Below are 8,034 nucleotides of genomic sequence, written 5' to 3' on the forward strand. Positions count from 1 at the left end.
CCCGTGTTTCTGAAATGTGTTGCAACTATTTTTCCCAGTTTGTCATTTATTTTGTCACTTTGCCTTTGGTTTTAGTTTTTTTGTGTGTGTGCAGTGAATCTATAAAGAATCATATGTAGTATAATTTATCAGTTCTTTTCTTCTGGTTAGACTTAGAAAGGATTTCTCCACTTTGAGATTATTAAAAACACACACCCATATATGTCTTCTTCTAGCACTTTTATGGTTTGATTTTTTTTTTTTCACATTGTCTTTGCTCTGTCAGGAATTTACTCTGATGTAAGGCTTGAGGTAAGGCTCATACCTGCTTTTACTCTCATCGGGGGAGCCATTGTTAGAGATCTCACTGAGGGGAGCGGGCGTGGTTCAGCAGTGGAGCGCCTGCTTCCCGCGCAGAGGTCTGGGTTCAACCCCCAGTACCTTCTAAATCAAACAAACAACGAAACCTCACTTGCCCCACTGAATCCACGCCGTCTCCCCCTCCCCCATCACGGCTCACACCGAACGTCAACCACACGACGGCCTCCCCGGGCGGCTGCCGAGCCTCAGGTCCTTTGTGGACGGCGGGGTGGTGGGTGCCGTTTGGAGTGCCTGGGCCCCGCCGCCCCTCCAGCCGTGGGCAGCCCTTCCTCCCGCTGGCTGGCGCTGGCAGGCCGCCGCTTCCACGTGCTAGCCGGGTCCTGCGTGGGCCCGACGTGCCTCCTCGAAGGCCGCCGGCCCAGCGTCTCCACTCCCCGCGCCCGCTGCGGGCGTTCGGTAGGAGCCTCTGCCACGTGCTGGGCGCCCCGTACGCACCAACCTCCAGGCCTCAGCGGGGCGCAGAACCCTCACCCCCTTCCCAGACGAGAAAACCGGCACTTAGAGACAGGAAGCGGCTCCCGGAGGCTGCACCGCGAATCCGCGCAAGGCAGGGTCCCTGCGTTCAAGGCCGGCCACCGCTGCAGCCGCTGCCCCTCCTGCTCTGCCCAGCGCCCCAGGACCCTGAGCTGGTTTAGGGAGTGCTCGCACGGCAGCGGCTGCCCCCCAGCCTCCCCAAGCCCCCCATGTGCTCCTCACGACAGGCAAGGAAACTGAGGCACAGGCCAGACCACGGAGCTGGTAAGGGCTGGAGCCAAGGCTTGAGCTTAAGCCACCCGACTCCACAAACCCAAATCACCCATTTTTACTTTAGGTGAATCTCCCCTCCACAAAAGAGCCACCCGACGAAGCTGCCGCCGGCTGCCGCTGGCTGCAGTTGGCCGTTGGTTCCTAAAGCGCAGGTTTTGGCTTCCAGATTTTAAGCTCGATTCGAGAGGAGCTTGACCCGCCTGCCATCGAGACGAAGATGGTGGAATGCGGTGAGGACATCAATCAGCTCTTCAACACGCTCATGTCGCTGGAAATGCAGCTGGTGGAGCAGCTGGAGGTGAGGGGTCGTCCCCGGGCACAGGTGTGACGCGGCCACCGCAGGGATCTCCTGGGGCCCAGCCAGGCTCATCCGCAAGAGCCCCAGCAAAAGCCGTGAGAGCCGGAGGCCGCGCAGGTGCGGCGGGTGGGACTGAAGCAGGGGTCGGACTGAAATTTAGAAATACATTATTCTTGTTGGTGTGGGTGTGGTATGTTTACAGAATAATACACAGCACAGTGTGGACTTAGGAAGGGGTCCGTGGTTTTCACCTGACTGGCAAAGGGGTCTGTGGAACAAAAAAGTTTAAGAACCCCTGGCCTAAAGCCTTCTTGCTCCAACGCCCCATATTTGCTTTCTTTGAAAGAGATTTATTTTTTTAATTTCTCTCCCCTTCCCTGCCCCCCGCAGTTGTCTGCTTTCTGTGTCCATTTGCTGTGTTCTTCTGCATCCGCTTGGATTCTTGTCAGTGCATGGGAATCTGTGTTTCTTTTGTTGTGTCATCTTGCTGTGTCAGCTCTCTGTGTGTGCGGCGCCACTCCTGGGCAGGCTGCGCTTTCTTTTGCGCTGGGCGGCTCTCCTTACGGGGCGCACTCCTTACGCGTGGGGCTCCCCTACGCGGGGGACACCCCTGCGTGACACGGCACTCCTTGTGCGCTCAGCACTGCGCATGGGCCAGCTCCACACGGGTCAAGGAGGCCCAGGTTTGACGCGGACCTCCCATGTGGTAGGCGGACGCCCTAGCCACTGGGCCAAGTCCGCTTCCCTCGCGTTTGCTTTTAACGCATCCTAATAATTCCGATTTGAAGGGATTCTTGGGGGACCTGAGGCGAGCTCATTCTCCGGAATGTGCCCCATCCTGGAAGAAACTCCTCCACTCGGGGCAGGGGCAGATTTTCTCTTAGATCCACCCCCCCCCCCCCCCAGAAGCTGGCAGGGCAAGTGGGCACCGATAGGGCCAGGAAACGGAGGCCCCTCCGCGCGCAGCCTGAAACGGCCTCTCACGGGGCCAGTTGGACAGCTCGCCCCCAGCACTTAGCAGCACAGGGGACAGCGCCGCTGTCCAAAATTCGTGAAGGGCCTCTCGTGTTCACGACAGCCGAGGGGCGTCTGCAGGCGGACGAATGCAAGCTGGCTGGATGCCACTGGCTGGATAATGGATTGTTCGGCGTCACCCTCACACAGCCAACAATCTCTCTTGCGCAACAGGCTCCCCACTGGGACCTCTCAGGCGCTTCAGAAAGCAGCAGGCAGGGCTTGCACGCCTTCCAAGCATGGAGACCCCCTTCGGAACACCCGCCCCCGTTCCCCAGAACCTGGGCACAGGGGCCCTGGCCCTTCCAGCGGCCCAGGAGCTGAGAGCACACCGGGCTTCCCAGCCACGCTGTGTTCCTTCATTTTAACTGCGCTCGTGCACATTTGGAAAATGTTGGGTTTGCTCTGCTCCCATAGACGCCTGCGCCCCTGCCCTGCCGGGCTGCTACCTGTGGGGGGAGAAGCAGGTAAGGCCAGGGCAGGTTTTCCTGGCAGAGGGGCCAGTGCGGGTACCAGGAGAAAGTACTGAAGGTCCAGCGGATGGCACTAAGTGAACAAGGCTGGAGAGGGACCCAGCGGTGCAGAGAGGTGGGGTCAGTCCCCAAACCTCTCCCAGGGGAGATCCCGGCAGGCGGTCTGGGCCTGAAGGTCTGCGAGCAGAGGAGGCCCAGGTTGTTCTAAGAAGGCTGCATCTGCCCTGGCTCCAGGCCAGCCAAGTTGGTTTCCAAATCACACCTCGAACCACTGTCTTCGCTTGCCCCGGGGATGCCAATGCAAAGTACCAGGAGATGGGAAATTTATTAGGGGAAAATCGTGCACCTCCAAGGCTGTGAAAATGTCCAAACCAAGGCCCCACCAGAGATGCTTTCTCACCAAGGTCAGCTACTGGTGATGCGGGCGTCCTGCCCCGGGGTGAAGCAGGATGGCAGCTGTCTCTCCCCTCCGGGCTCACCTTCTCCTGGAGGCCAGCTGTGGGCGAGCAGGCATGCGCTCCTCAGCCTTGAGCTGCTCCGTGGGCCCAGCCCCTTGGGGCCCTCTTCTGTGGGATTTCAGACTCTGGGAACTCTCTCGGCCTCCTGGGGCTTGCAGCTATGGGTGAACTGGAATCCTCTCTCTCACCTGGCAGGGTCGGAATGGCAGCTGCCTTTCTCTGCGTGTGTGTCCCTCTGTGTCTCCATTTACACAAGGCTCCAGAAAGAGGGCAGAGGCCCAACTTGAGTCACGCTCCACTGATGTAGTCCTATAAAAAAGCGAGCTAATCAAGGTCCCTTGACCAATCTAATGCAATCAAAGGGTCTCACATCCACAGGAATGGATTAGTTCAAACACATACTCCTTTGGGGGGTGAGTCACCAAATTCAAATAGTCACAACCACCTTCTTTATCCTTCCCAGGAGACCATAAACTTGTTTGAAAGGAACATCACCGACTTGGTGGGACTCTTCATCGAAAACGTCCAGAGTTTATATCCTTCCTGTGGTAACCCTTTCTCAGGCGGGGTGGGTGGGGGTTGAGTGGGGAGAGTGCTTGCCCTTTCAACAAAAGGTAGGGGAGGGCAAAGCTTCTTAGTAAACTCAGCAGGATGCACGGAAGTGGGGGCTCTGCCAGGCACGCCTCCTCCAGGGCCTTTAACACGTCAGAGAGTCAAGTCCACGCTTTATAACCATTCAGATGCCTAATCCGCCCCCCTCCACCCCCCACTGGATGTCTAGAGAAAGGCACCTCCACCAAGGTGGCGTTCCAGTTCATCCCAGGTAGCAGGAATCTCCACCTTGGAAATTAGAGGACAGTAAAGCCTCCAGTTTTGACCTAAGGGAAAAGTTCTCCTGCAAACGATGGAGAGTGGGCTGCCACTTAGAAGGCTCAAAAGAGGGTCCCGCTGGCTCTGGGGACGCGGTGGCCCTGTTGGAAGCACTGTTCCCTGGCCCCGCCTGCTGGCCGTGCCGGGCCGCGGCGTGTGCAGCACCAGGCCCGCCGGCTCCGTGTCCTCAGGGGTGACGTTTCTCTGTTGGCACACCCGGAATCGCCCCCAGCCTCTCTGTGCAGTGGGGGCCACGCTCGGGGAGCTGGAGGGGCCTCCCTGTCGGACCCCGAGGAAGTCTTCCTAAGCTCATCAGGCAGGAGCCGACGCTCGGGGCTTCCTGAGCTGGGGAGGGACCCTGCCACGTGGCTGCGCCCCCCTGCTGCGTTCCAGCCAGGGAGCCAGCTCCTGCGTCCTGCCCTCGAGGGACTCGCAGGCAGGCAGGGAGACAGGGATTTACGGCGTGAGGAGCCGGAGTCCGCCAGGCCAGGGGTGGGGCCTGGGCTCCTGGCGGGGGCCTGTGAGGTGGAACCTGCAGGGTGAGCCAGGAGCGCAGGGGAGGGGCGCGGAGGGCGCCCCGTGGGAAGCCCCTGAGGGGGCGGGGACCCCGAGGTAAGAGGCCGGGGAGAGGAGGCGCCCCGCGTCTTTACAGCTCTCCTGGCAGCTGTGCAGAGAAGCGGTCAGCGCGGGGGACACGGGCTGGCTGGCACCTGCAGAGGTCCAGGTGGGGGAGCAGGTGACCTGGAACCAAGGGTGCCATGGGGGGTGAAGAGCAGTGGGTGACGGAAAGAGACCGAGGGCACCAGGGGACAGGGGGAGGGGAGTTGGGAGAGCCCTGGGCCGTGGCACCCAGGCTGCATGGGCCGCAGGGCCCCCCGGCCCTCAGAGGGCTGCCCCCCCACACCAACGGCCCCCCGAAGTCGCCCACCTCTTGCCCAAGCGACCCCGGGCCCTCGGAGGACTCGTCCCGGGCTCGACCCAGCGGGCAGGTCAGGGCCGCGCCCCCCACCCCCACCCCTGGGGCCTTTGCTTAACCCGCCGCGGCACAATGGCGCAGTGTCGGGACCTGGAGAACCACCACCACGAGAAGGTCCTGGAGATCTCCATCAACACCCTGGAGAGGATCCTCAAGAACGAGCTGGAGGAGGACCTGCCCGACCACGTGCGCGCGGTGAGCGCGGGCCGGGGCCGGGGCACAGGAGCCAGCGGGCGGTCGATGGCCCCGCAGCACCCCATCTGTGGGGGACGGTCACCCACAGTGCAGGGAGGCTGGCGGGTGAAGCAGGCGGCCGAGAAACAGCTGGTGGGGGCGCGCGGAGGCGGCTCAGCGGCTGAGCGCCTGCGTCCCGCCTGCCAGGTCCTGCTTTCATCGCCCAGTACCTCCAAAAACAAACAGAGACCACAGGTGGGGGGCACCCAGAGGGAGCCCTGTGACAAAGGAGCCGGGATAGCTTGGCGGGTTGACCAGCCAGCAGGGCGGCTCCCCCGAGCTGAGAGAGGCACTGGCAGACAAAGGTCAAGGCCCCAGGGTCCCTGGACCCCGAGTGTCTGTGGAGACGCCTTCAGGGGGGTGGGGGCCGCCCAAGCACGTCCCGCACCCAGCGGACGCAGTCCCCATTTTCAGCGCATCCCGGATGAACAGTTACGGGGCCGGCGGGAGGGGGCTCGGGGGTCAGCTGTGTCCCCCGGGGACCTGCTGCCCTGGGCCCACCCGCAGCAGCACGTGTCCCTGGGGAGGGGGCACAGGCCACGGCGGAAGGACCCAGCCCACACCGTTTCTTGGCGGTCACCGTCCCCTCCACCCCCAGCGTAGCGCCTTCTCCCCATCTGCCCATCTCCCGCCAGCAGGGCGAGGCTTTCGAGACCCCCGACCAGCTCGTGCAGAGCTTTTGCACGAAACCCTCGAGGGCGTCCCGTGACCTGGAGTGAGATCTCCACTGGTGTCCCCCCGACGCTCAAGCTGGGATCCTGCCACCCACTGGGCTCCGCTCCCGGCGCCGCCCCTGCCCCAGCCGCACCCGGCCCGCTCCTTCCGGGCTGATGTTCCCTTGACCCGGTGCCAGACCCCGCCGTGGGACCACGTCTCCACCCGCAGGGCGCCCGCCCGGCGTTTCCAGCCTCCTGCTCGCGTGGATGTGCTCCCTTAGGGGTCTGCGCTGACCAAAGCGCGTGCTGAACGGGGACCTGTCCTTTCCGCCACTGCTCAGTCACCGGTGCTGGCAGTGGGGCACGGCCAGCCTGCCCCGTCCAGAGGTCCGGGACAAAGGCCCGGCGCAGCGGGGAGCCTGGTGTCGGGGAGCCCTGCGCCGAGAACACTCGGCCACAGCCTTCCTCCCCGGCCCCTGCGACACGCTGGCGCTGTTGGTGACCAGATGCGGGGAGGGGCGGGCGCAGGAGCCGTGGGGCGGCGCTGCGGCCTCCAGCACCAACCCTGAACCCAGCCCCGGGCTGGCGCAGGGCGACTCGCCCCTGGCCCCCAGCTCACCCCCCAGTGACAGGCGCAGGAGAAAAGCAGGCCGGAGTCCGCGGGGAGACGCGTGCAGCCCGGGCTCCCGCCCTCGGGGCTGGCTCCACCTGCTGCCCCCGACGCCCGCTCTCGCGGCCCCCAGAGCAGCCGGCACCTGCCGACCGAGGCGGCCAGCACTCTGGGCGGTCAAGGCCGAGCCCTGGGTGGCCCGGGCACACCCAGCTGGGGAGGACTGGAGTCGGGGAGTCAGAGCCTCTGCCCCCCGCCGCAGGCCTCGCTGCCCCTGGATGAGGAGCTGCCCTGGGCCGGGGCCTACGCTCACCTCCAGGCAGAGCCAATGGAGGCCCTTCCCTGCCTGTAGCTGTTTGATAAGGTTATGAATTCCAAAAACAGATACTGGATTATGTTTGTCACCTGGTCCGTACCTGGGGGTGATTAGTTATGATTAGGGCTTCGATTGGGCCACGTCACTGATAAAAGGCATGGCAAAGGGCAGAGGTGGGGGTGTCTGATGTTGGAGTCTTGATGTTGGAGTTTGATGCTGAAGACTTAAGCTGGAGCCCCAGGAAGTCAGCACACAAAGAAGCACCAGGAAGAGAGGAACGCTGAGCCCAGAGAGAAGCAAGACCCTGGAAGGAGGAGCCCAGGAAGCCTGAGCCCTGCAGACGTCGGCAGCCGTCTTGCGCTAACACGTGAAAGTAGACCTTGGTGAGGGAAGTGACTTATGCTTATGGCCTGATATCTGTAAGCTCCTACCCCAAGTAAACACCCTTTATAAACACCAGCCCATTCCGGTATTTTCATCAGCGCCCCTCTGGCTGACTAACACGTGGGGGAGCTGTCCTTTGAGAAACGGCCCCCACTGCAGCAGGAGTCACCGCCAGGACCTCACGTTGCTTAAGTCTCCTTATGTTTAAGCAGCAAAATGTGGCATATTCTTCTCGGGGACAGCTGTGCCCGGGCTACGTCAACCGAGAGTCAACACCAGGGCCCTCCTGAGGGCCAGCCCAAGGGGCATCTGGCCTGGATTTGCTCTTTTGATCCCCACATCAGCACGGCGTCGGGGGCAGCATCGTGGGTCCCTCTCACAGGCGAGGAAACTGAGGCACGGAGCGATAAAGAAACCTCCCCGAGGACGCACATGCTCTGGAGCGGTGACTCGGACCCAGGCAGCTGGACGCCACGCCTTTCGCCGACAGCTCCCGAGCCCGTGGTGAGAAGGGGGAAGAGCAGGGGCTTGGGTGAGAAGGTTCTGGTTCCTGACACCTGCTCGTGGCTCTCGTGATCCTGAAGCTCCGACGCCCTGTCGTTCAGTCGTGTGGCCGCCATCTGCTGATGCCAGGCTGG

At 62.3% G+C, this 8,034-nt stretch overlaps 1 protein-coding gene across 1 annotated transcript in view; it reads left to right on the forward strand.

The window, feature by feature from the left end:
• The window catches only part of DRC3 (dynein regulatory complex subunit 3), a 43,111-nt gene that overhangs the window by 31,294 nt on the left and 3,783 nt on the right, over positions 1-8,034 (forward strand). The window contains exons 10-12 of the mRNA XM_071210277.1: positions 1,274-1,405; positions 3,814-3,884; positions 5,268-5,391. Of these exons, the coding sequence (XP_071066378.1) occupies positions 1,274-1,405; positions 3,814-3,884; positions 5,268-5,391 (327 nt within the window). The remainder of the gene's footprint in view (positions 1-1,273; positions 1,406-3,813; positions 3,885-5,267; positions 5,392-8,034) is intronic.

The sequence above is a fragment of the Dasypus novemcinctus genome, chromosome 21 (assembly GCF_030445035.2).
Source record: "Dasypus novemcinctus isolate mDasNov1 chromosome 21, mDasNov1.1.hap2, whole genome shotgun sequence".
Taxonomy (NCBI): Eukaryota; Metazoa; Chordata; class Mammalia; order Cingulata; family Dasypodidae; genus Dasypus; species Dasypus novemcinctus.